The sequence below is a fragment of the Gopherus evgoodei genome, chromosome 14 (assembly GCF_007399415.2).
Source record: "Gopherus evgoodei ecotype Sinaloan lineage chromosome 14, rGopEvg1_v1.p, whole genome shotgun sequence".
Taxonomy (NCBI): Eukaryota; Metazoa; Chordata; order Testudines; family Testudinidae; genus Gopherus; species Gopherus evgoodei.
The window spans coordinates 17,850,240-17,878,178 of NC_044335.1; the positions used below are offsets into that span (position 1 = coordinate 17,850,240).

Here is a 27,939-nt window from a genome sequence, read left to right on the forward strand (position 1 = left end):
GCAGTGTCAATGTAAACATTGCGTGACTTACATCAGCTGTTGGGCTGTCTTATCAATTTCACAGCTCTGCTGGAGCCCTGAATTGATAAGAAAACCCAGCTCCCAGCAGGGCTGCTGTCCGGTCTCTGCTCCAAGCCAGGCTGTCACCCAGGCTCCTGGTGGTGCTGCCTGGGCTCCTCACTCCCTGCTGGGAGCCTGGCTGTCTCCCCCTGGGATCCCAGCAGCACAAAGGCTCCTGGCTGGAAGTCTGGCTGCCCAACCCCACCCCAAAAAGCCTGGGTGGCTTCCCCCCCACCGCTCCCCTAGGAGCAGGAAGGCAAGAAGCCCCATGGGGTAGCTGGGCTCCAGGGGGAGAACTCATGAAGCTAAGAGCCCAGACTCTCAGCCACACCACACTGCTACTCTTCAGTCAGTGGAAGCACTCCTGATGAGGACGCGCACCACCAACAGAAGGAGGGTAGTGTGGATATCAGCCACCACAGTAATTACATGTAGTGTAGACATACCCTTAGTTTCACTTTTTAACTCAGAGTCAATTTCTCCCTTGCTGTAAAAAGCATTTAAACAGCAACCGAGCAGATAACTTCTACAAAAAAGTGTACAGAGAATGCTTAAAAATAAGTTTCAGGGCATATATTGCACGAATATGCCATCAGAAACTAGAATTACTTCATTTCAAAAACTGGAGTACACAATGTCCCTCCTTTTTAACTAGCTCACCACTATGCCCAAATCTTTTTAATAGAGTAAATGGCTCTGTAGGGCTAACTCAGCAAGTAAAATATCTAGGACAGTTGATTAAAACAAAAAAAAAAAAAAAAAAAAAAAAAAAATTAATCGCAAGTTAACTATGCGATTAACAAAAAAATTTGTGATTAATCGCAGTTGTAATCACACTGTTAAACAATAGATTATCACCAGACATTATAAACTTTTTTGAATGTTTTTCTACATTTTCAATATGTTGATTTCAATTACAGCACAGAATACAAAGTACACAGTGCTCACTTATTTTTGATCTTTTTACAGAGCAAATATTTGTAAACAAAAAATAGCATTTTTTCAATTCACCTCATACACATATTTAATAATGGAGATATTCTATCTCCTAGAACTGGAAGAGACCCGAAGGGTCATTGAGTCCATCCCCTGCCTTCACTAGCAGGACCAAGTACTGATTTTTGCCCCAGATCCCTAAGTGGCCCCCTCAAGGACTGAACTCACAACCCTAGGTTTAGCAGGCCAATGCTCTCCCTTTCTATTGTAGTACGATCTCTATTGTGAAAGTGCAACTTACAAATGTAATTTTTGTGTGTGGCATAAATGCACTCAGAAACAAAACAATGTAAAACTTTAGAGTCTACAAGTCCATCAGTCCTACTTCTTGTTCAGCCAATCGCTAAGACAAACAAGTTTGTTTACATTTACAGATGATAATGCTGCCTGCTTCTTCTTTACAATGTCACCCAAAAGTGAAAACAGGTGTTTGCATGACACTTTTGTAGCTAGCATTGCAAGGTATTTACGTGCCCGATGCGCTAAAAAGACAGACTGGAGTAAGCACTGGGCGTTAATACAATGCAACCCACCCATACCCCCACAAACAATCTGACCTGATAAAGAGGGTGGGGGTGGGGTGGGGTGGGGTGGGGTGGGGGAGAGAAAATACTACTGCAACATCTAATCCAGCCTTCAAATCAAGTCATTTGTAGTCTTTTTTCTGTCTAAGGAGAAGCATGAGGGTGGAGTGTCTTAAGTTGCAGTTAATTACGATAAAGGGCTATGAATAGATTATGCTTGGACTGGGAAGAGTTTTCCTCTAGCCATCCATGACATTTCTAAGGCACCCATCACTGCCTTTGCTGGAAGCTATATATCAGAGACACAGTACTTAACTAAATGTGTAAAGCTGGAGAATTAATCTAGGTGCCCAGATGTATTATATAGGGTTGGGAAAAAAACACATACATGTTACTATTAAAAGTATTTCATATACCCGATTGGATTCAGATTATATACAATAATACTTACAGATCATGCCATACACTAATCGGGCATTGTACACTAATCAGGCATTGTACAACAGTTTGGTCTTCCAGGATACAGAATTTAGAGCCGGGGAGCAGGCGAAACTTAACCACATATTTTAAACAATTTGGATATTTAAAAACACAGCCCCCTCCCCTACAGTAGAGTTTATTACATAGATAGGCCACTTTAGCATAAGAGTATGTTAGTTAAGGTGTTCCATCTGCCAACCATTACTTACTAACTATATGTCCTGTTGTTTGAAAAGCCAGCTCCACAATATTCCCATCATGGTCTGAAGCTGCTTGGTGAAATACTGCAAAGATATTCTTCCAGCCTGAGCGAATGTTACCAGCCTGCGAGTTCACCATCTGAGCAATACAGCGTATTACCATGTCACGAATGGTAGGAGATCTTAAAAACAAATTAACCACCATGTTATTTGCCATTGCCTGCACACCGGAGAGCATCCCACTCACATTAGCACAGGAAACCTGGTCACATTTTAAGTTGCTGCATAAAAAAACCCAAGCCAAGACAGACGTTTCAGTGCACGCACACCTGTTTTTCTTCATAATGTGCTCAAAGGGCCTCAAAAAGTCTTTCTGGAAACGGAAGTTGGCTAATTCCCCCTTCTCGAGAAACTTCATTGATAGTTGCCTTAATGAATCAACTGCAAAGATGGCCACATCTTCATTAGGGTTACATCCAACCTAGTAACAGAGAAGGAAAAGGGGGTGTGTGTGTGTCTTAACGTACATTTAAAAGTTCATGTGAACTATACTACACAAGCCCATCATGTGATTTCATTTCCATGACCCAATCTTTATACACCTAAATGGTTTTTACGAACTTATAATGGCTGTCTAAGAACCCCAGGGATTAGTTTACTAAGGGGCATGAGGGAAGGGATACACCACCAAACTATCAGGCTAGGACATGCAGAATTTTATGTTAGAGAGTGTTTGCAAACTCAAATATGCTAAAACACTTAGTTTCCCTGTATACTCACTATTTTTCTAGTTTCAATAAGATAACATTTCATAGCAAGAAAAAAACCTCATAAGCTTGTACATTTTGCTTAAATTCCTAAAGATAGGAACAGAGATGATAATGAGCTGATTTTTTCCAGAGATCTTGACCACTCAGTCATTGACTTCAATAGGAGCTATAGGTGGTCAGTATATCTTGTCGGGAGTGGAAGGAAGTCAGACAGGCAATTAAATTGCAGTTAACTTTAGGTACCTACATCTGAATCCTTTAGCAAGGATTAAGTGTGAATGGGGAAATATTAAATTAAAAGATTCATTTAGAACTATCTAGATATTTATGCTGCACATCATAGATGTTCCTAGGCTAGATGTTGTGGTGAGACCATGTTTTCTGAAGCTGACATGTGTGCTTTTGTCCATGTTAAAACTAAAGAAACAGACTCCTTAGCTGGTAAAACAAATTGAGAATTTAGATTTATTTATTTTCAGAGGAGAATCAGATGGTCATTTTTCTTGCTTTGATCGATTGTGTGGAAAAAAGGATTAGCAGTGGAGACTACCAGGAGAGACAAATAAATTAATTATCCCATCATAAGGAACACATATGTTTGCTGTCCCTCAGTCTACACACATTTTATAAGATGAAACCTAACTAGGCATTACTGATTCCAAAAGGAAACTGCCTACATAGTTTAGAAAGAAGAGGCAACATAAATCATGTCCTGACGTTCTCAATAAGGGGGGAAACAAAGGATGAAGAGAGTGGTCATATGATTTCCAAAAACAAACCAAAAAAAAAAAAAAAAGGGGGGGGATGAGGGTGGGGAAGGGGAGAGGACAGATATCAATCCCCTCCTCCTCAAGATAATACTAATATTATGGCCCAACACCACGGATTCAATTAAGATCCAAACACATATGAAAGAAAGACTTAGGACTTCTCCAACTCTAATGTAAAGAATGTAGTAGCCTCAACTAAATCCATGTTGATCAATACATGTTAAAACCTATGATGTTCTGAATCAGGAAAGCCCTCCAAGACATTATCTTGGGCATCTTAATAAGGGAAAGCTAATGAGCATGATTCCAACTGGACTCAAAAATAGTACTACAAAAGCACGTTGTGTAACCTTTAAGTTTTGAATTACCTTATTGAAATGATCTCCAATGACGTGCCATATCCTTGACCATTGCAGTCTAATTCGATTCATATTGTAATATGAGATCTCTACTATCTTCTGCAGGCTGAACATGCGAGGATGGTGTGGGGAAGCCAGCTCGTCCATGGAAACGGCGCACAGCCAACGGACAAAATCAACTGAATATTAAACAGATATTACAAACTATGAGTTTTGGGTGTTCTACTGCAACACAGTTAATTTCCTCATATGTTCAGCATACATACCTATTGCATTTCCGTCCAACCGGGTTGATCCTGTAAATATTCTGTAGAACAAATCAAGATGTGTGAAAATATAAATTATATTTAAAAAAAAATAAAGGAAAAGAACATAACAGACTAAAATATTTCCAGGTAAAAAGGTGCAAGTTTATAAAGAAACCGTGATGCTGCAAAATAGACTAGCAAGGTAATGCTTTGGATTTCCACCAGTGACTTACGGGTGGAAACAGTGAACTATGTACAGGGAGGAGGTAGAAAAGGAAAGCTGAATATAGAGGTCAGCATGGTCTAATAGACTGAAGACACTGATGCATTTCAGAAACCTGACTTCGGTTAGCTACTCAGCAGTGATAAAAGTCTAACTGTAAAGTAGTGGCTCATGGCCAACATTAACAGGACAAACCCAGCATAGCAGAAAGCCTTCATAAAAATTACCAGGTGTGCATTACAAAGGCACCAATTCAATGAATTCTGGTCGCCATTTCTCCAAATGGAAAAGGTTAAGAATATTCTCTCTCTCTCTCTCTACTTCCCACCCTCAAACTAACTTGAATACATTCTTTTTTCCAATTATCCAGCTATCAAGGGTCACACCAGACTAGTTTACTAGAAGAGTATTTCACTCTCTTTAGTGTTGCAGGACTGAAATTTTAAAAAAACAAACAAACAAAAAAAAACCACACCCACCCACCAGAATATTTTACCATCATCAGATCCAGGAGATTTGGCATCATTCAGGGTGAATGCCAACCTGTTCTTAAAAGGGTTTTAAGTTAGGCTTTGAGAGCCAACCGCCCTGTCAGTCTGCAGGGGGAAATCAGGACAGTTTGGGTAACTCTTGATTTGCAAGTCACTACAAACAGAAAGAGAGAAAGCACTACAGTACCTGTCCACTGCCACCACCACACTTTGTGAACTGGTCTCGCCCACAGACTCCTGAATGCTGGCCATATGCCTTTTATCAACACCACCACCAACTAGGTTACCTGTAATAAAGTATCAGATCCAATCTGAGAAAATAGTCATAGTTAAATACCAGCAATATGCTCAATTTTATACAAAAACAGGAATTCAGATGGATCCTGCTCCCAAGAAGCTTAGAATTTACATAGAACAGATGCTACAGGTCAGAAAATGATGCACCTGGATTATTCTGCATGTGAAGATCCAGTTTCAAAGCAGTGTACCTCTTAAAAACATTCACTGCCTGAAAATTATTTCAAACAAGTTCATAACAAAAGTTATAAGCATGTAAAGATTTTGTTGTGGAGGGTATAGAGCTGTTTTAATGGATACAGTTTTGCATCTTTAATTTTGGTGGCTGGTATCCATTTTAAGAAAGCAGGCCATCAAGATTACAATAGGCTTACAAATCATCTTTAACATTTGAGAAATGCGTTAGTTAACTAACAGTTGTCATGACAATTATGCCTAAAGGCCTATAATAAAAACATTTGAATGTAATATTTGTAATGAACCTACAGTAACACTGGTACTAAAACATTTATAACTGAATATGAGCAATTAGTACTGGGCATGTGTAGTTTAATTCCATTAATATACAGAATGTGATACTGTCTCAGTGGAACTCTAGAGTACTTCTACATTAAATGTTTTTCATAGAGAAATGCAGGTAAATGCATTTTTCTCAGGTAAATGCAGACTACCATCATCTCCCTAATCCCCCTTTACAAACCAGATTTTAGACTATGCAACGTACATTCGGGTGAAATATCTAACTTGAAAACCATCTATCGCCACATCTCAAGGCGAGAAAATTGTTAGTATCAGCAAAATTTTTTAGTATTCAGACAGATTCAGTAATTTCAACATTTTATTTCAAAATGGAATGAAAAAAGTAGAGCTTTTAATGTCTGTTAACAAGACTATGGCCATACTAGATCTGATGTAACAGAAAGTTATGATCACACTTAAGTTCCTACAAGGCAGTTAATCTGGGTCTATGAAGTAATTTCTCATAGCTGATTTATAGAAACTGGAATGTGTTCAGATGTTTAATCATTACCAAGGTAGCTGAAGTAATGGCTACTTTCTTTAATTATGTAGTGACAATAGTCTCCACACAGTTAAAATGAAAGCAGGTAAATATACGACCCAACATCATATGAAGAACTGATCATTCGTTCTCATAGTGACAAACGTTTAGTTTAATTAACTTGGTAAGTGCAGGTTTGTGAAGTGAGAGCTATTAATCTTACCTAGTCCCAGGCCCATGAATTCTTCTCCAGATGTGTAGCTTTTAATGCTGCCTTCCCTTTCACGCCCAGAGCCAGATAAGTATCGAGTTTTAACCCCAGTCCCTATAAGCTGTGCTAGTTCCAGCTGGCTGATGCATTTCAAGATCTAATAACAAATGCACATTTCAATAATGTAAGTGACCGCTACATGTTTAACCTTACGAGACTTCACAGGTTCACAAACCATTTTATCAACACTAAGCCTCAACACTTCGGTGATATAGGCAAATATTACTGCTAATTTACAATGGAATTAAGCAACTTGCCACAGATTACAGTGAGTGAGTGGCAACTGTGAAAAACAGAACCAAGAAGTCCAACTCTTAGTTCTCTGGTCACGAGATCAAGTTTCCTTCTTAGGGTGTGGTTTAAGAACTTATACATTATGGAGCTTACTACCCACTAGGTTCTCTTCCCCATACAGATAAATAAGAGAGCCCCCATTACTACAAATGGCAGCTGCAATGAAATTCCTACAATACATCAACTGAAGACGATCACAAGTTTGTAATAGGATCATCATTCCAACTTGGTTCGACAAGTCTTGTCTTCTACTTCAGTTCTAGCCCAGTCTCTCACCCCCCAATGCACCGAGGAGCCTATCTACTCTCTCCGTACATGCAAAATTTATAGTTTAATCTCATGAACACAAACAAGAGACTAGATTCATATATAAACGCAAAATTGTTTCTCAGAGTTGAAGCAGTTGTAAAGATCACTGGCCACACATACATAGATACCAGATACTGGCATATGCCATTAAGGCAGAATTCATGGCCTTCTACTCTAAAACAGGCCTTATTCTGAGGAGCTAGAGAAGCTGCACTGCTAGCTCAACCGATTAAAGAGTACTTATAATATCTTCAACTAGTCAGATATCCTTTCCAGTAGAGGACAGTGCTGCACTCATCCATTTACCTAGGTATTTATATAGTCTCTACTGACGTAGCTTCCAAATACTTCCCAACTATGTGAAGATAGAAATGACTTTCCTTCCTTGATTGTAGGAGACAGCTTGATTAATTTATTGTGGGTTAGGAGAGAAACGGGGTCTTTGTGAAGAACTGAATCTCTCACACAGTGTCCATCTCAGATAGCATTTACTGCCACTAACAAAAGTTTGCTTCCTTCCTGCTTTTTCTCTACTGCAAGCTGTCCTAACAATACGGCTATTCATGTGGGCAGTGAGGTATGAGGGGATGCCAATTCATTACAATGGTGACACACACAACAACATTAGGTGAATTTTATGCTTTCAGTGGATCACTTTGAAAGAATGTTGAGAGAAATACAAGAGGAAAAATTAGTAGGACTATGAGGAAATGGAAATGCCTCTTGCCCTCAGTTTCTGGCATCCATTCTGATACTTAATTTTAAGTTTTAGACAAGTCTTTAAGGAAAAAGAAAGGAGCTCTGGACAGAGTAAATGTACAACTAGTCAAGACACTGTGTGCTTTATTATGAACTGAACCTAAATTCTGCAGCAAGGTCCTTCGGATTGTACAGAATCTCCAGATCAATAAACAAAACAATACAAATCCCAATTTTTGACTATTGTCATATTTTCTTAGTCACAGCAGTGTTTGTATGTTTTCAGATTCGATTCAGTTTTACTCTTCTCCTGCTTTTCCATCTTCAATGTACTGACAATAACTGCACTGTCGAGATTTCTTTGAGGAAAGGTTTGAGGGATGGACTAACCCAGGGGTAGGCAACCTATGGCACTCACAGTCCTGGCCGCTGATCCGTGGGGCTCTGTATTTTAATTTAATTTTAAATGAAGATTCTTAAACATTTTTAAAACCTTATTTACTTTACATACAATATTTTAGTTATATATTATAAACTTATAGGGAGAGACCTGCTAAAAACGTTAAAATGTATTACTGGCACACGAAACCTTAAATTAGAGTGAATAAATGAAGACTCGGCACACCACCTCTGAAAGGTTGCCAACCCCTGGACTAACCATATATTTTTCTGCTACAGTGAACAGCACAATAGTTTACATATTGACTTTTGAAACATCATTAGGTTTCAGAGGCAACACTCCACTGAGGTGTAGAGTGTTTCATGCTGTCTACAAAAAGCACAGTACTGGTTTCACTGTTCATGTTTGAGCTGCCTTCACAACTACAAAGGCTAGAAAGAATTTTATTAAACAATGAAAATGAGATGCCAGTGCACAGTTTGCAGAATAAATCCCTTCATCACAGCAGAGTTCTCTGGTGCTGGAGTTTCAAATTCTGTGGGCTGCACAAACAGTAGGCAGAATTCGGTGAACAAAAGTTTGGTAAGCTGTGAGGGCACACTGAAGCCTCACAGTTCCTATTCAAGTTTTTACCTCATGCCAGGAATTCCCAAGATAGTTGCCATCTGTATGGGCCACGGTAATAAGTGTCTTAATGGTGTCTATGTTTTTCTGTTTCATTTCTGTGATGCTAGAGCTGGCAGTCAAGAGTGAGAAGCGAGCAAGGGCCTGCACATAGGCATCTCGTTCAAGCTAGAATGCAGATACAAACATGAGAACAGAAATAAGCCTGAGAAATTGAGATGTCTGCAAATACTAAAGAAAAAGCACCCTCCCCGCCAAAATGCACACAACCCCCTCAGGTCTGGGTAACTTCCCTTCCAAGTATGGCTCTGTGATTGCAATTATGGCAAAGTATTTCCCTGACAATATAGTACAGAAGAGCTGGAGACATACTAGCAAATGATCTTAATGGGAGTATCAGAAGTGGGAGACATTTGAGGATTAAGAATAAACCCGCACTATTATCTTTATTATGATCCAGAGCTCTGGACAGATTAAAACTAAAACTGTTCTGCAAACAAAAACATTATATGTGTTGATTAGCAGAGCAAGTTATTTTCACTTGCGTAAGATAGCTTACACCAAAGTAACATTTTTATAGTTTTACTATTACAGATGTCAGAGGCCATGATGGACTCCAGTGACCTAGACATAGCATGTCTAACATATACAAACCTGCATTCCAAAAATGCAGGCTATTCGGATTGCACATCGAATTCCTTCCAAACACAGAGATGCAACTTCCGTGTCATCGCAGTTCTGAAGGCCAACGCTGTAAGCTGCCAACAATGGAGTCCAGACAAGCTAGCAAAAAGGAAACCCTTGTAAGTTTAGTTTCGTTACCACCAAATCATGATTCTCCCTAAAGCAGTGGCTAGTGTAGACATTGCCCATGCCAACACTGTATCCTCCCATTCACATAATGAAGTACCAGGATACCATTCACATACTTTTTCTACAGCATCTAGCGCAGGGTGGGCAAACTATGGCATGCGGGTTTGACCTGGTGTATCAGGGCTTTGGATCTGGCCCGCAGGATTGCCACCCCTGTGGCACCGCAGGGCTAAGGCAGGTTCCCTGCTGCCCTGGCCCCACGCTACTCCCAGAAGTGGCTGGCACCATACCCTATGGCCCCTTGGGGAGGACGGGGGTGGGGGATGGGTGAAGGGGGACAGAGGATTCCGCTCGCTGCCCTCGCCTGCAGGCACCGCTCCTCACAGCCCCCATTAGCCAGGAATGGGGAACCATGGCCAATGGGGGCTTTGGGGAAGGTACCCGCAGGCGAGGGCAGCACATGGAGCCCTCTGTCCCACCCCTCCTCCAGGGGCTGCAGGGACATGGTGCCAGCTGCTTCCGGGATTGGCGCAGGGCCAGGGCAGGCAAGGAGCCTACCTTAGCCCTGCTGCACATCGCTGCCATCCCAGAACCGCTCAAGGTAAGCAGCACCAGACCGGAACCTGCACCCCAACCCCCTGCCACACCCTAAACCCTTCCTGAACCCTAACCCCCTTCTCTGAGCCCCCTCCTGCACTAGGCACCCCTCCCTGCACCCCAACCCCCTGCCCTGAGCCCCCCCACATGCCGCACCCTTTCCTGAACCCCCTCATACACCCCACACTCCTCCTGAGCCCTCTCCTGCACACCACACCCCCTTCCACACCCTGCACTCCCTCCCACACCCCAACCCCCTGTCCCAGCCCTACATTCATGGCCCTGCATGCAATTTCCTTACCCTGATGTGGCCCTCAGGCCAAAAAGTTTGCCCTCCCCGATTTAGAGTATATTAATATCCCCTATAAAAAAATAAGACCCTTTTCTGCCTCCAATAGTCCCAGCTCTTCTCTTCACACTCCTGAGCCAGAGACTCTCATGGCAGAATGCAACACTTTTAGTCACATCAGAATATTGACACTTTCATAAAAAAGAGATGCACTGCTGCACTCTATGGCTCGGTTATCACAGCTCTCAATGAGGCACGTTATGGATTGAAGAGGATTACATGCCCTAACAAAGATACGTGACGGAGAAATCCATACACTCACTTTGAACATGGGTCTGACGTGATCCAGGTGAGTGGCACTAGTAAAAGGAGCCTTTGCATGGCTTACTGCTTCCATGAGGGCTTTAGCCGTTTTAGCCATTTGCTCCATCTCCAGGTTGTACAATAACCGCCGCTGCTTCTCATTGGCTACATCTATGAAGAACACCACAAAACCTGCATCACTATATGTATTTTTGCTATCAGGCTCCGTTCCTTAGTTCTGGGTATCAGATGCTGAAAGGAGATTTTTTAAATTTTTATCTAGAGATTGCAATTTAAGGAAGCTTGTTCAGAAGCTTTTGGATTTACTCAAGATGCTGTCATGGGACTTTGCCTTTCATATAAAGTGTAAGCCTTGGGGTAACAAACAAAAACACAACCATGTCTAGTACATCAGTCCACATATATGGTAGTTATACAGCTCTTCCCTTAACAGCCTCACACACTTTATGACCTGCTTCATAGAAAAAGTAAAATCCAGAGGCATATTTTATTAAGTCATTTAGTTCATGTGAACTACATAAGAATGCTTTAAAGTCTCAAGTTTGCAAAACAGATGCTATGGCTATGACTATGTCTACACTAGAGACTTACAATAGTGCCACTGTACTGATGCAGCTGTGCTGTTGTAAGATCTCTAGTGTAGCCACTTTACAGTGACGGGAGAGAGCTCTCGCGTCAACATAATTAATCCACCCCCAAAGAGTGGTGGCATTTACGTTACCAGGAGAAGCTGTCCACACCAGCACTTATGTTGGAGTAACTTATGTTGCTCAAAGGGGTGGTTTTTTCACTCCCTTGAGCAACATAGCCTCTGTCTACACTACCACCTATGTCTACACTGGCAACTGAATGACAAAACTTTTGTCTTTCAGAGGTGTTTAAAATAAATAAATAAACCCTGAAAGACAAGAAATTTTGCCAGCGACATGCACCAGTGTGAACAGCGCTTTCTCGGCAGGAGAGTGCTTCTGGCGACAATGCAAATGCCACTTGCTGGGGATGAATGTTTGTCAGCAGGAGAGCCGACAAGCAGCAGCTACACTGCATGACTTTTAGCGGCACAGTTGTAGCAACACAGCCATGTCGCTAAAAACTGTGTAATGTAGACATAACCATAGCCTATTAAAATAATCAGTGCTGTTTCTTTATTCCTGCAGCCATAACTAGGTCACAGCCTGAGGTGCTAACTCTCAAGATAAAGAGAGTCAATACCTGAATGTAAGACCTCGAAGGAGCATGCAAGCACTGAAGGAGGTAGTGCTGACAATTTGGTACTTGGTTCTCTTCCTTCAGTTAGCACTACATTAATTGCCCAATATGCTATTAAAAGTACCGTGCAGCTGGAGGTGCTGTCATTTGGATGTGACATATCATTTAAGTCCTCATCTATTCTAGGTACAGAAAAGTCACCTAACTTCAAGTGACTTTAATGATGTTGCCAACTGCTAAGCCCTCCCTGTGTTATCACCTCAGACTGCAAACTCCTTAGGAACAGCAAATCAGTCTCTCTGAACTATGAGGTGCCATTGTTAAACATGGCACAACATGAGATAGTCACATAAAACTCTGAAGAAGACTGTCAGCTCTTTTCTCCTGGCTAAGTGCTAACTTAGATTACTATGTTCTGCCTCCCTTAAGTCCCTCTTCTTTTTCAAATAGCTACAGCATTCTTCACTTCTTCTCCTTAACCATGCCTAGTGGTGCTAGGAGCTTTTACATGAAAGTGGCCACGTTTCAGCATTGGGTAAAGTGGTCCCCAGATTGCCAACGCTTGTGTGAAGTACACAAAGGCTAAGCTGAATTAAGGCATTTTATGTTAATCCTTGAATTCGAGATACTATACAAAACACTGAGCAGTATATTGAGTTTCTAATTAAATCTTACTTGGCTTAGTAGATTTAGTTGTAATTGCATATTCTTTTGTCTCTTTCATTGCAATTTTTTTCCCTTCTATTTCTTCATAGATAGTGGACAGATACTCTTCTGGCAGGTCTTTACTGTCATTGATTCCTCGATTCATTTTAATATATTGCTCTTTTGTCATTTTATTCTTTACCTGTCAACAGGTGAGATAGATAAAAATTCAGGCGTCAAATTTTGAGAACAAGTTCTGGAGAAGAGCACTTGTAACAGTTCTATAGTGATTTTTCCCTACCTGGGGACTGTGCAAGTCTGTAGTCAGCATTATAATAGAATATGCTAAAACATAGGCAGTGTCAGCACTAGCAAATAGGGTTTGCCTGAAACAGAGAAACAAGTTTTAGAGTTCTAGATCTTCAATCCATTAGCTCTCTCTGCGCATGCAGGGAAGAGATGCAGTTCAGAAGCATTACACACTCCTGGCACAGTAAAGCCTGGCAAGGAATCTCATACTTTAGCCTTTTATAGTAAAATAAGTTTTAAATTAGCCCAGCTACTGCTTAATATGTACTGAAAGCTACAGCAAGGCCAATGAAGGGGAAAGGGAAGAATTTGTGAAGCCATAAATTTACAAGATTACAGAAAAAGGCATTTAAATAAATGCTATTCATTACTATTTTTCCATCTTTTTCCACTGTTTTCAACAAGCAATTAGAATAAGATTTATCCACTAGTATACTCACATCCAGGTTTCCTTTCTAAATATCACTGTTTTAATAAAAATTAGTATGTGTGACTGATCTGGGAGTGGAAATTGATAAAGTCTGGATTCTTAAGCAGACAATATCAAAGTTTTCAAGCAAGAATTGCATTTTCAAATTTGTTTTAGAGTAAAATGGTCTACATCATCACAAATTGACCCATCCAAGCACATTTGCCTGGCTGAAGGCAGGTGGGAAAATGCCTCATTACACAGAGACACGTTACTTACCAAACTAGATTTTTTATCTTTCACTAAGGCTCACAAAACTTTGAATTTGTTGAACTGGTTAAGTACAACGCGGATAAATAGGATATGCAGTATCTGAAGCATTCTTGCTCAATTAGATCCCATGCACCTGTTAGAAAGTGCTCTCTGAAGTGCCAATACTGCCACACCTACTATTCAAGACTTCATGATGATTTATAGCAGCTGCCTACAGGAACATCCCACGGGTCTTCCATTTAGCTACAGAACAGGTATAGCATGGACAACAGCAACACAATCTGCCCCCACACATCCCTGCAGTGTGCCTTGCCCCTTGCGGGCCAAGCACGAGTCAAGCCTTGCTTTATTGCCTACGGCTGCCAACAAGGTGACCATTCCTAAGACAGTTTATCCAATATTATGTTTCAAGTTACCCTTGGTTGCATTCAATGTATCTAGCCGCAAACTTCTCCATTAATCTATCAATCTTCTGAGCTTCGCCTGGTAACCGAAAACCTTCCAGAAATATACGCAGAGCAGAGACAAAGTCTTTCCCACAGAAATCAAGCTGGTCTACATAGGCATACATCACCTCCTTGTTAAATCTACTGCTCTCCCCTAGAAATTCTCCAACTTGGGTCTAAACACAAGAGAGACTGTTATGAATATTATGTATCAAACTAACTGTACCTTCTCCCTTTTCTATTTCAATGAACTTATTGTATAACAGTTGCACTGCAGTAAAATTTCATAAAAAGGTTGGTATGTTGCTCATGAGAAGCAGAGCCATTGTTGGATATGGAAAGTCAAATCTGGTCAACTGTCACGACATTTCATTAAGAGTCATTAACACCACTTTTAAAGTCAATGCTGTAAAATAACCGGCTCCAATAAGAAGCCAGCTCGCTCTTCTGGCAGATCTAAAAAAAAGCAGCATTAGTAGGCATGAAGGGAATCCCACCCAGTCCTCCATTGCCAAAAGAAAGGATCTGCAAAGAGCCTAAAAGGAGTATGTAAATTGGGAGCAGTGGTGCGGAGGCATAGGCGCAGGCACCCAGGGCTTTGCTCCCGGCATCAGCTGGGGCAGAGGGCTGGCTTTCAGCACCCCTCCTATTAAAAGTGTTCCAGCACCACTGTGTAGTGGTGATTTGAGATTAACCTGGGAGGAGGGAGTTGAGAACCTTCATTAGATTCTCTGCCATAAAAAAGTAATTAAAGTAAGGTGGCATGGAATATGAAAGCAGCAACAGCTGAATTGCTGGGGAGAGGGAAGGAATATCTTCGTAAAACAAATTAATCGCTTAAGTAGCATTCAGTCTTACAAAACACAGACGTTCTTCTTGGTGCAGAAACTGTGCAATGTCTTCTGTTGTCGTGCCAAGCATGCCCTGTTCTTGAAGATACTGTATTCCTCTTTTTGACTTTTTGTTAAATCTATTCATACAGACAGAATATAAAAAAATTAAATGAGAAGCAGAAAAGCTATAGCTTACACCTGGAATACCATTTCCCAAGACACTATGGTGCATAAAGTTTACTTGCATCTGCAGAGCCCTTACAAAAGGAAGGAATTTAAAAATCACATTACTTCCACCTTAAAGGTGAACAGTTAAGAAAAGACGTCTGGGCATTTTATTTAATTTATTTATTTATTTTTGGGGTGAGGGAGGTGGAGGACTAATGCATTAGCTAGGTAACACTAGACATCCCATCCTGCGTATTATGTGGTATATTCAAAGACCACTATTTTAGAATTAAGGATGTCAAGATAATTTAGGTTTAATAAAAAAAAAAAACCTGATTTTTCCAAATGCTATTAATAGAAGTTTTTCCATAAAATAAAGAACAGTTCTAAGGAGGTTTGTGTGCGTTTGGATGTTTTTAAAAGGGAACACCCTTCTACAGCATTTGAAGCATGGCAATATCCAGGATAATTTAATTTTTTAAAGTGATTATAAGACAAATGTACTTGGACCAATCATTTTATTCTCCCAGTTGTGTGTGTGTGTGTGTAACACAGGAGCACAAAAGGCAAAAGCACTTGCAGAATTTCAGTTTTCATTAGTAATACAACCAAAGAAGATTTTTTTTAAATATGGCAATTTGAAAGGGTCATTGCCAACTTGAAGTTTACCCATTTTTTTGAAATAAAGAGCAGTCTGATATTACACCTGCTCCAAACCAATTAGTAATTTACAATCACTTTAAAAGTTTCCTCTCCTTTGTGGCTGAATCGGCCTAAAAGGAGACGACCACACAGTTGTGTCAAGTGCACAGAATGAACAAAATCATCCCCCAATTCCTTTTAGTTACAGCAGACTTTGAGGACATCTACACTGCAATAAAAACCCCTTGGAGTAAAGTCTCAGAACCCAGAGCAACTGACTCAGGTACACAGGGCTCGGGCTGCAAGGCTTAAAACTGCAGTGTAGATGTTTGGCCTCAAGGTAGAGCATTGGCTCTGACACCTGCGTGGGGGATTGATCTCAAAGCTTGTCTCCAGCCTGAGCCCAAAACATCTTCACTGCGATTTTTAGCCCCAAAGGCCAAGTCAGCTGACCCAGGTCAGCCGCAGACACACCCCTCAGGAGTTAGCTTGTGACAAGAGTAGACAAAGGTTTTCAGAAGGAAGTGTCATTTTTAGTTGTCAGTGCTACTTTATTATGACAAGTGTCCCTTTAAACTGAACAAACACGGTTCCTATAATACATAGTGACTACATCAGAAACTGTGAAGATGCATCCGACAGACATTCACACTAGTTAGCCTTTATTTCCTTGTCAATCCACTTACAATTCTATTCCATGTTCAATTATCTCCTTTTGTTGCTTGATGACCTCAAATTGCTCAGGATCATCAGGGACAGCAGTCTGGATGCCAATGCTTCCAATTCCTGAGGACACCGTCGAATCCAAGGAACTCACACTACTCCGTCTTCTTCCAGTCTCCAAACATTTACCTTCACCCATTTCCTGATCTGAAGGTCTATCTGAACCTGCAGGTAGGCAAAGAGTACAAGAAGCATAAGAATGATTAGTGAGAAAAGCCAACATGCCCCGAAGGAGCTTGTGAACACACACACACACACACACAACACACCACACACACACACACACACACACACACACACACACACACCCTTAAGCCATCTGACCCCTCTCTCCAGTAAAACAGCCACCAAACATTTAATCATTAGGGGCATCTTATGCCCCATGCCACTTTCCTGAAGCAGTGAGGGAGAAGAGTGGAGCAAAGATCTCTGCGCCTCCACCTAGTAAAGAAGGGTGTACAGGGTGCAGAAGAAGAGCTATTGCTACTTACAATAGCACCAGTTTCACCACCTAAGTGATCGGGGGAGAGCTGGCTAGCACACTACTCAATATGAGGGCTCCACCTTGTGTGTGTGTTTTTTTTAAAAACTCTATTTGAATTCCTGGGGCCTACAAACACTATTAGTGCACATAAGAATTATTCTTTTCAGTCTCCTGCTCAACTCCTAGAACCTCAGCTTTTAAACAGAAAAAGAAATATCTGTAAACCTGTTCTTTCCTCATGTTCACTGTGAACTATCAATCAGTTTGTAGACAAGACACATTGCTTTTTACAGAGCTTTGATATTCCTCAGTCTACCAAGTACACTGTATTTTTAATCTTAAAGCTTCCATAAATTTTGCTAGCTGTTAAAAAAAAAAAAGAAAAGAAAAAGAAAAATCCATGTCTCAAGCAGCTTATAACCCTGTCAGTGGATCTGCCAAAGAAGTGACGATCACACACCAGGAATGGAAAGCAGAGTAAAGACGACATGGTTTACTGAAATAGGACTTTTATGCTTAACCAAATAGCCACAAAGTCCTATTTCTGTAACCAATGCTCTGCTTCCCCATCCTCCTCATTCAGAGAGCGTTTTGTCAAGTCCATTATCTAGATTGTAAGATCTTCAGGGCAAGTACTTCTATTTGTTTCCTATGGAAACACACAGCACACTTGCTAGTGTTATAACAGCAGCAAAAAGGTGTACATAAAAAGTGATATACATTTATTTATTTGCTGGACACACATTTGGACTGACATCCACATTTTAATGCATTTTTCTACTTTTGGAGGGTGGGGTGGAAAATCTCACCAAGACTGGCCTGATGGTTAGGGTTCACATACAGGTCTTTGCTCCATTCGACCATGCACTTTAAAATAGAAACCAAACATTCAAGACCTTTTTTTCCAGCAGGCTGAGTTCCTGCAGAAAGAAAGAAGAAAAAAAAAATTAATCACACTGGACAGGTCAAGTCCTAGATACTAAAATTTAGATTTTCTGTGCTGAGACAAAATACATCTAAAGCAGGAAGAGAACAAGCCAACAAATTATCTCTCTCTCTCTAGTTAAATCACACCCATAAAATCTTAAGAAACAAATGCACCTCAGAGAGACTTAATAGTAAAGGAAAGCTGTTCTGATGTACAGCACTACTGTTAGCTTTAGACACCAGTAATGACAACTTGTTGGGGGGTTTTTAAGCTTGAAACAGTTTTAGTATTTTCAGCTGGAGAGCCATATTATATGCAACTATTGATAAAGCAGTGTTTCCAGGGATAAGTGGACTGTTTCCCTGCTGTTACCATGATCTCAAAGAATGGGAGAAGAGGACTAAGGCAAGAATATCATTGGGGCAGGAATACAGAGCTATTTCAGTTCTTTGATCTAGCAATGTTTTATTGACATTGGCCCAGGTCTGTCTATAGTAAGTCCTGGATCAGGGATCACCAATTTTAATCCTTGTAACTGCAAGAAATATTGTTGTAAATAACACTCATATTTTCTAAATGGTACTACTAAGAGCTGCAAAAGGATTTACAATTCAGACCCTCTCCAAATAAAAGCAAATAGGTGCATCCCAGTAAGTGAGCTGCACTGCATTACCTTGACAGGCAGGTAATCAAACTATAAATCCTCAGTCGGTTTCATTCCTGGCAACAAGGGGATTGCAGGGGGATGGTGTTAATGGATCTGTGACTGTGAGGGAAGAGGTGTGTTCAGCTCCAGGAATGAGTGGTCCCTACAATTTGCTTTCAGAACTACTGTTCACAAGCAATAGGTTATCATAGCTCCAGCTCAATATTGGAAGGATAGTTTTGCACGCACTGAAGAATGATTGTTATGCCCCATCATTCTCTACCGCTAGGAAAGTGCCATTTTAAAGAGGGGGGAAAAAAAGAAACACAGCTTGTGATGAAGAGGTGATGTCAAAGCCAGGGACTCCACACAATGCAAGTACTGTAACCTAGAACGTTATTGCTCTCGGGGTAAACCACAGAAGGAAGTCAGATGACTCAGTCACATGAGTGATGAAGTAGGGAGAAGCCTCACATCATGGAAGCGTTAACTCTCCCTTAGCACCCCCAACGAGTGGCCTGAACATGTATAATATAGTATTATTACTGGGCATTCAATCAACTAAATTCACTAGCAGATGAAACAATAGGATGACCTCCCCGGTGACAGTCACAAGTGACTCTCAATGAAACCAACTGTAGCCATGTTGCACACTATACAAGTAAAAACTAAATCAGGGGCGGGCAAACTTTTTGGCCTGAGGGCCACATCTGGGAATAGAAATTGTATGGCGGGCCATGAATGCTCACAAAATTGGGGATGGGGTGCAGGAGGGGATGAGAGCTCTGGCTGGGGGTGTGGGCTCCAGAGTGGGGCCAAAAATGAGGAGTTCAGGGTGTGGGCGGAGACTCCAGGCTGGGATGTGAGGGCTCTGGCTAGAGGTGCAGGCTCTGGGGTGGAGCTGGGGATGTGGGGTTTGGAGGGTGCTCCAGGCTGGGATTGAGGGGTTTGGATGGGGATCAGGGATGGGACAGGGGGTTGGGGCATAGAGAGAGGCTCAGGGATGCAGGCTCTGTGCGGCACTTACCCGAAGCAGCTCCCAGAAGTAGCAGCATGTCCCGGAGGCTCTGCATGCTGCCCTGTCTGCAGGTGTTGCCTCCGCAGTTCCCATTGGGTGCAGCTTCTGGCCAATGGGAGCTGCAGGGGGGCACTTGGGGTGGGGGCAGCATGCAGACCAGAGCCCCCTGGCTGCCCTTACGCATAGAAGCTGGAGGGGGCCATGCCGCTGCTTCCGGAAGCTGCGTGGAGCAGCCCTCAACCCTGCTCCCTGTCTGGAGTGCTGGAGCAGGGCAAGCCCAGACTCCAGCGGGAGCTCAAGGGCTGGATTAAAACAGCTGGCAGGCCAGATCCAGCCTGCAGGCCGTATTTTGCCCACCTCTGAACTAACTGGTACTCATTATTTAAAGGAGGCGGCATTGAAGGAAAATCAGAGCTATATTATTTCCAGTGTTGTTGCTCTCACCTGCAGAGGTGTCATTCCCAACTCATGTCCACTCCGTCCCTGAGCAATTTTAGACAAGTCATTTACAAGGCGTTCAAAAATATTAGCAGCATTTAAATCACAGTCGTAGTTAACATAAATATCCACCACACACTGAGCATCTTAAAAATGAGAAAAATCAGAGTATTAGAATTCAAAGATATAGAACTTAAAAATTAAAAAATAGGTGGAAAGTATGTTTAAAACATGTTCATCACCATGATATCAGAGCACAGTTATTTTATGCATCATTTCTTGATTCAAATATTTTGAATTAAAAGACAAATGCTTCTCTAAGAACACACACTTAAAGCTACCACTACTCTGATATCAGCTGCCTTCAGTATTTCCAGATCATTGTCAAACCAAAGTTATTTCTACATTGTGAAGAACAGGTAACTTTTATAACTATATACCTGCACAAATTCTAGTCAAGGTCTGAATCACCATCCATTTGTGCTCAAAAGAACTTGAGGAGGTCTCCAAAATATTCAGGAAGATCTCTTTGAAAAACACCTGTGCACAGCAAATGAGACAAAGATACAATGTCTGCAGTTTTCTACTGAAGAATTAAAAAAGAAAAAAAAACATGCTAAATGAGCATATTCATTTGTACACGGTAATTTCACTTGGAAGAGAGTCTTCATCTCATGCATATCCAATTTGTAAAGGAAGTAGTACTTCAAGGTGCAAAGAAAGCAAAAAATTTTGAAGCAGCAATTTTTAAAACTATTGTGCTTTGCTTTGCATTATTAGTAAAATGTATTGAGTTAACAGAACATTTGTAGGCAAAATGAAGATAAAGCACTCTTACCTCAATCTGCATTTTTAAATGGGTCTTAAAGTTTGAAAGCAGTGTGAGAAAGATGGCAAGAGATAGCTCAAAGACATCAGGAACAGAAGAAACCCCGTTTTTAGATAATGCTACACAAAGATATTGCTTGATTGCATTGATGAACATTTCATGTGTCCTGAATACTCCACCAGCATTCTGCAATACGGAGAGAAGCAGCTGGAGGGACACTATCTTAGAACGCAACTCATGGGATCTGGGGAAGAAAGCAGAAGACTATCGTTAAGAAAATAGGTTACTTTCATCTCTCTCTCACACACACACGTGTGTGTAAGTCACAGTGATTCTACAGGCCAAGTGAAATGAGCACTACCTCAGTTCATTCCAGAGATAACAGCTTGCTTGACTTCTCTGTTGAGAATGCTAGGGAATAACAACCTTCTTACCTTGGAGATTCTTCTCCTTCTAGAGAATGTTAGATGCTTGCAACCCATGGGATTGGGTCAGTTACTCCTACTGGTTGCATTAAAGCATAGGATTCAAACCACAGAATGAGTTCTTTCCACAGATCTGTAGAGATACTATATCTAAGGGAACTTTTGTTGAGACCACATGAACTACAGCATAATGGTTTCCTGCAGTACTGCATCCCTCTGCTATTTGGTTTCTCCAAGTAAGAAGGTGTGCATACAGGGAATTTTCAATGCAAAGAGATCTCTCAATGTATTCAAAACAGGGGTGTAACTGGGAGTTCTGGATGACCAAGACTGTACTATGAAGTACTTAAACAATCTGATTCCCTTTGTTCCTAAAAATAGCTATCTGAAGAGCATACAACTCAGTAAATATAAGCTCATTACTTGGGATCTGGTGGTCCATCACCAAGCGGTTTCATCGAAAGCTTGCACAGTGACCGGAACACAAGGAAGGCATCTTTCTGCAGGATATGGGAGAATTTGGCAGCTGACTGAGATCCAGGTACATCTGTTTCCTAATAAGCAAAGAACCACTACATCAAATCTTCATTACAACAACTGATAAGATGAAAAAATTAAAGAGAGTCACCATAAAGCGAAGTTTAGCCACAAATTTTAGTTCATCTTTACACAAGCCAGCAGGAATGCAATAATTTATTTTTAAGTTCCAGTGGAATCTGTGTTTAAAAGAACAAAGTCATCTCTCTGCAGTGTTCATAACCAAAGCAGCATCATGATGCAAGAACACCCCAAAGTGAAACTAATTCGTTTACACTGTTCAGTGTGAGAAATGTAAAAGACCACGCAAACAGAGCAAATTAGACTTTTTTAAACTCTCGGTTTCAATAATCTAAGGGTCTGGCTATTTAAACACTTCGTTTGTGGCAAGTTGGGGCGTAAATCTACTCTGCACAGCCAGCTAGTCACTAACTGTCTGTGTGGACACTGCTGCTGCACACTGAAAGTTCCCTGGAGTAGATCAAAGCACACTAGTGAACTTTTAGTGTGGGCCACCAGGGTCTACGTGGACATCATGCATGGCAAACTAGCGTGTGGTATATTTACAGCCCAGACTGACACGAACTACATCTTCATTTAGACAACCCCTAAGATGCTAGTAATATAAGTAAGTGCACTTAATTTTTATTCTTACAGCCCCTTCTAACTCACTATATATTTGAAAGGGTTGTTTTTCCAAGTTACCTATCAAAAAGAATTCCAAATTTTCAGATGAAAGAGTGAAAGTCACTAGGATCCAGGTATTGAGACAGACTAATTATGTGGACACATTAATATCTACAGGCATTCAGAAATGAGATTATTTTATCACTATTCAGACCACAGCACTCATATGAAAACAATGCAACCTGATCTTACTTTCATGCTCTTATAATGCAAACTTTCAGGTAGCAAAGCAAAAATTAAGAACATACTGTTCCACACCCAATTTTACAATACCAAATGCTGTCCTTTTGCATACTTTGATTGATCTTTTTCCCCCAAAAGAAAATCAAGAGTCTAGGTTTTTTGTTTTTACCAGATTATCCGTGGAGGAGACAGAGTGTCTATCATCTGGAATTCCATTCGTTTGTACATTTTCATTAATACCAGCAGCAGGGGCAAGATCCACTGCTTCTAATTCAGATGGGAGAGTAGCTGTTTCAGTTGCAACATGCTTTTCTTCAGCCACTTAAAATTAAAAAAAATAAATAAAAAAAAATAAAATAAAATAAAAAAAAATGAAAAGCCCAAATAAATACTTGCAATAAAAATTCACTAAAATATCAATGTCATACAAATTCTTAGGGTGCACAGGTGACACTCTTGTGGTTGATGGACAAGAGCAGCACTAATCGGCTAGAGGGAGTTTGTCTCAGCTTTAGCCAGAGGAAGGGTTACTGTGATACAGTAACTCCTCACTTAACGTTGTAGTTATGTCCCTGAAAAATGTGACTTTAAGCGAAACGATGGCAAGCGAATCCAATTTCCCCATAAGAATTAACGTGAATGAAGTTAGGTTCGGTTCCAGGGAAATTTTTTCACACACACACACACACACACACACACACACACACACACACACACACACACACACACACACACACACACACACACACACACAAAGTTTTAAACAAACAATTTAATACTGGTACACAGTGATGACTGTGAAGCTTGGTTGAGGTGGAGGAGTCAGAGGGTGGGATATTTCCCTTACTGCTAAATGATGAACTAGCAATTGGCTGAGCTCTCAAAAGGTTAACCCTCTCTCTGCACAGGGCAGCAGAAATGGAGATATGCACATTTCCTTTAATTACACTGCCATGTTAATTAGATCAGCCTGCTGAGAAGGCAGCTGCTGCAAACTCCCTCCGTCCTGAGACCTGGTATGTCCCCCTGCTCTATGGAAGATGGGGTAAGCGGGGTGCAGAAGCGGGGGGACGGAGGGAGGAAGACACCATGACATTAGCCCCCCTCTTCCTTCCGTCCCCCCTCCACAGCAAGCAGAAGTCTCGGGATCAGCTCCAAGGCAGAGGGCAGGAGCAGCACGTGGCGGGGAGGAGGGACAGCTGCAACTGCTAGCCTGCTGGGCAGCTGCTGCACAGGGAATTTATGGGAACAGGGAGCTGATGGGGGGCTGCTGGTCCACCCTGGTTCCAAGCCCCAACCAGCTAGCTGCAACGGGCTGCTCTTCCTGCAAGCAGCAGACAAAGCAGGCAGCTGCCAAAAGACGTCAGAAGGGAGCATTACACAACTTTAACTGAGCATGTTCCCTAATTGATCAGCAACGTAACAATGAAACAATGTTAACCGGGACGACTAAGTGAGGCGTTACTGTACACGGGAGGGTATTGACAATGTTCCTATTACAGGCGTCACTAGGCTCGACAACATCTGTGGATCTCAAAATAAATTCTTAAGGAAAAAGGCATTCCATACTTCTAAAAGCACAAGGCAAAAGCTGGATAAATATATATGTTTACTTGGGAAAGGTTCTTCCGATAAAGTTTTACCTTTAACAGCTGATACGACCACATCCTTCAGAATGGCTGTAACCATTTCCTTGCCTCCATCAGTGCTTTCCTCTGATTAAATATGCCAAGAAATAGGATTTTTTGTGAGGGAGGTAAGAAGAATACTGCAATTTAGTGTTTTCTTTTAAAAACGCATTTTATACACACACTCCCCACCACACTATGTGGGTAACACTACATTGTGTTTACTACGGTCAAATATTATTGAATAAGCACAGATTTGCTAATAGTACTATTTTACCGAATATAATAAAATACCTACAGTAACGAACATTAAGTATGAAAGTCAAGCAAAGATTAAGAAATGCCCAAATGGAGGTTGCAGATGCAGTCTTAATTCTGACCCTTGTGTGTGGCATTATGAAAATCTTTGAAGTAGATGCTCATATCCTATTTTTTTCCCCGTAAGACTTTCAACTAGCTTTGGCTGTTTCTAGACACCTTACCTCACCTTCTCCATTCCTCCTCCCCTACCCCCATTTACCCCCCAACTGAAAACAAGAAGTCAAAACCCAGCACAACTCTGCACATACAGATTTTATATTACCAAGTAGTCCAAGACTAATATTTCACTCATTTTAAAGTGGTTATACTTTGGTAAAGAAAATGTTTGAGTCCCAAGGATATCTATCCGCTTTCACTGACAAGTCTGCAAGACAAATGCTGTAAATGCGTTATCCCAGAATATTGGTCTTGGCAGTTACAGAGCTAGATAAGACTTGCACTTATGGGAAGTAAACCCCCCATTTCAACAACTTCCCTAACATGATCATGCTTTTCCACACCAAGAAATTAGAGCCATGGTGGGTTGTGCTCCAAAGTAAAGAACAGGAGGGAGGAGAGGGGAGACAGACCTGACTGCCAAAAGAAAGGCAGTGTTATTTTCATGATTTAATGAGCCATTAAAAAAAGATGGGAGTTTAAAGAACATATAGGGATATACTTAGAGTTACCCCTGTGGGCAACTTATTTTACTGCAAGTCAGCACAAGCAACATGATCTTATGTACCGGAGACAGAAGGAGTCAGATCTCTTTCTGGCTTTTGGTCTGCATTTTCGGTTCTCTCAGGCTCGCCATTTGTTAAGTCTGTGTTTTCAGGGGTTGAGGGTTTCCCTTCCTGTTGGCTGCGTCGTAGCAGATTAATCTTCGGAGATCTTGCAACATCCTGAATCATGGGAGACTGGGATTTTTGTTGATTTGTTTTTTCTAATTCTCTGGCCTCTTGTATCTAAAAAACAAAGTAATACTACTTCTCCAAAACCACCCCTTAATAGAGCAAAGAGATGTTTAACACATAACTTAAGCATCAGACAGTGAAATACACCAAGTTCACACTAAGGCAGAGGTAGTCTATTTTTTGGCCAGGTCCAAATTTCTTAGTCAAGGTACCGACTCCAGAGAAGAAGAAGAAAAATAATAAAAAACCCCTCGGTCTGCCTATTCACTACCTCTGCTTTAATTAGAAACCAATCTTTCTGCTCTAGCTACAAGCTCTGTGGATTTTTCATCTTAAATTTTATTCAAGCTGCTTTATTACACTTGACAGATTAGCTTTGCATAACATAACCCCCTTCAGATTTGAGCCCTGTTTTTCCCTTTCAAATTTTGATTATTACGGAGTTGATTCACTAATCATGTTTAATAAAAAGTTACATCTGCATTTGTCTAAAGTCTCCTCTATACTTTGCTTGTGTAATGAACTGCTTTATTTTGAAGATCAAACCAAATATTTTTGTAAGTATGCCTGCATGTATGGTATTTGATTAGCAAAGATCAATAGAGCTATGTTTTTTTGTTTTTTTGTTTTTTTAAATGTCAAGAAGAGTACAATTTCTCTGAGGGCAAATCCAGAATAAAATGTCCTTTTGTAGTGGTCGGGGGAGGAAGCTTTATTCTAGAGTGTGCCCCTATTTCTTTATGCAGCTCTGTTAAGCATAAGTTACAGGGTCAAATTCTGTTATCAGTAACACATTTCAAATCAGAATTTGGCCCAGATTTTCTTTACTACCGAGCAAGAGATATTGTATCAAAACAGCACACAAAAAAAGTAGAGTAGCGCGTTCATTTTTCAAGGCTAAACATTAAAGAAGATGGATTGGTGAAGGCAATAATGACATACAGCTTGATTCTCCATCTGGGTGAAAATAACATTCAGCATCTGAGTGAGGGTAGCCTTGGCAGTAGTCTGATTAATGAGATTTTTACTGGCTAGATAGATGTTGTAACAGGTTCTAACAGTCTGAAGGACAGTTCCTTCATGAATTTCTATATATGGAGACGTCACAGCAGTAAGAAGAGCCTAAAAAACAAACAAAAACCATTACACACAGAGTAAGACAAATCTAAATAAGTAGGAACAACCATATTTTAGAACATTTACACAGGTAAGTGTAAAGCCTATAAGTAGGCTGTGGCTTTGTTATGGAATATAAGTCTACTCCAATCTACCTTTATAAAAGACTATTTCTTTGAAATCAAAATTTGATTGGAGGAAGTTTACACAACAAACCCTACAATCTTTTCTAACCCTATGATTTTATAGCTGAAATTTGTAAAGAGATTGGAGATATCAAATGATCTATTCCATGGAGTTATTTTAAAAGTATGTCAATGTTTGCATCAAAGACGACATATTGTAACGAAAATAAGGACTCTCTCCACCTTCACAATCAGTCACAGATTCCTTTCTTTGACCAATGGAAGCTTTAACATTTGGCATCAAATTATTAGATCTCCACCAAGCAAACTTCTGCTCTCACCTGCAATACCCTAATATTCCTGGACCAGAACCAGACTAGTGATGCTACTATAGCATGCCAGATATTCTGAGCAGAGTGCATGGTGGACTAATATCTACTGAGCCACTGACATATATGCCTCTAATTTTATAGTGTCAAGCAATTGCTGATCAATTTGTTTTACTTTTTATCAAAAGAAATAGATTTATAGTCCCCATTCCTTACCAGTTTATACCCTTCGAAAACCCCATTGAAATCAACGAGACTGCATAAAGTGTAAGCAGGTGAAGAATCTGGCCCTTACACAGGCTTTCAGATTTAGGAATTCTATTGCTGCAGTGTAACATGCAAGATGGAACGAACTTTCCATTAAGCAAACAAATTCCTAAAACAAACTTTAGAAAATAGTGAACGGAAATACCTTAATTATTTGTAACTGCACTCCCTCATCTGTTTGAGGACCCTGAAAGCAATTGCAAACGGTCTCAACTATCCGGTCAATCAGGCGCTTTCCAGGAGCTCCACTATCTGGAGCATTGCCAGTGATATGTCCATATGCAATGAGTTTCTAAGTGGAGAGAATAGAGAATACACATTGTCAGTTACAAGACACCTGCAATACAGCGCAGGAAGATATTTTTGTATATGGTTCTCCTAACCAATTAC

General features: G+C 40.8%; 1 protein-coding gene across 1 annotated transcript in view; it reads right to left on the reverse strand.

The window, feature by feature from the left end:
* LOC115634938 (brefeldin A-inhibited guanine nucleotide-exchange protein 2-like) overlaps nt 1-27,939 on the reverse strand; it is a 56,434-nt gene that overhangs the window by 14,244 nt on the left and 14,251 nt on the right. Inside the window, 24 exon segments of the mRNA XM_030532998.1 lie at nt 2,270-2,442; nt 2,590-2,741; nt 4,169-4,338; nt 4,426-4,466; nt 5,309-5,408; nt 6,642-6,786; nt 9,025-9,183; nt 9,670-9,798; nt 11,037-11,188; nt 12,923-13,094; nt 13,194-13,278; nt 14,300-14,505; nt 15,188-15,299; nt 16,659-16,860; nt 17,989-18,091; nt 20,210-20,355; nt 20,650-20,749; nt 21,048-21,282; nt 21,887-22,017; nt 23,040-23,191; nt 24,514-24,585; nt 25,544-25,763; nt 26,655-26,834; nt 27,695-27,841. Coding sequence (XP_030388858.1) covers nt 2,270-2,442; nt 2,590-2,741; nt 4,169-4,338; nt 4,426-4,466; nt 5,309-5,408; nt 6,642-6,786; nt 9,025-9,183; nt 9,670-9,798; nt 11,037-11,188; nt 12,923-13,094; nt 13,194-13,278; nt 14,300-14,505; nt 15,188-15,299; nt 16,659-16,860; nt 17,989-18,091; nt 20,210-20,355; nt 20,650-20,749; nt 21,048-21,282; nt 21,887-22,017; nt 23,040-23,191; nt 24,514-24,585; nt 25,544-25,763; nt 26,655-26,834; nt 27,695-27,841 — 3,484 coding nt within the window.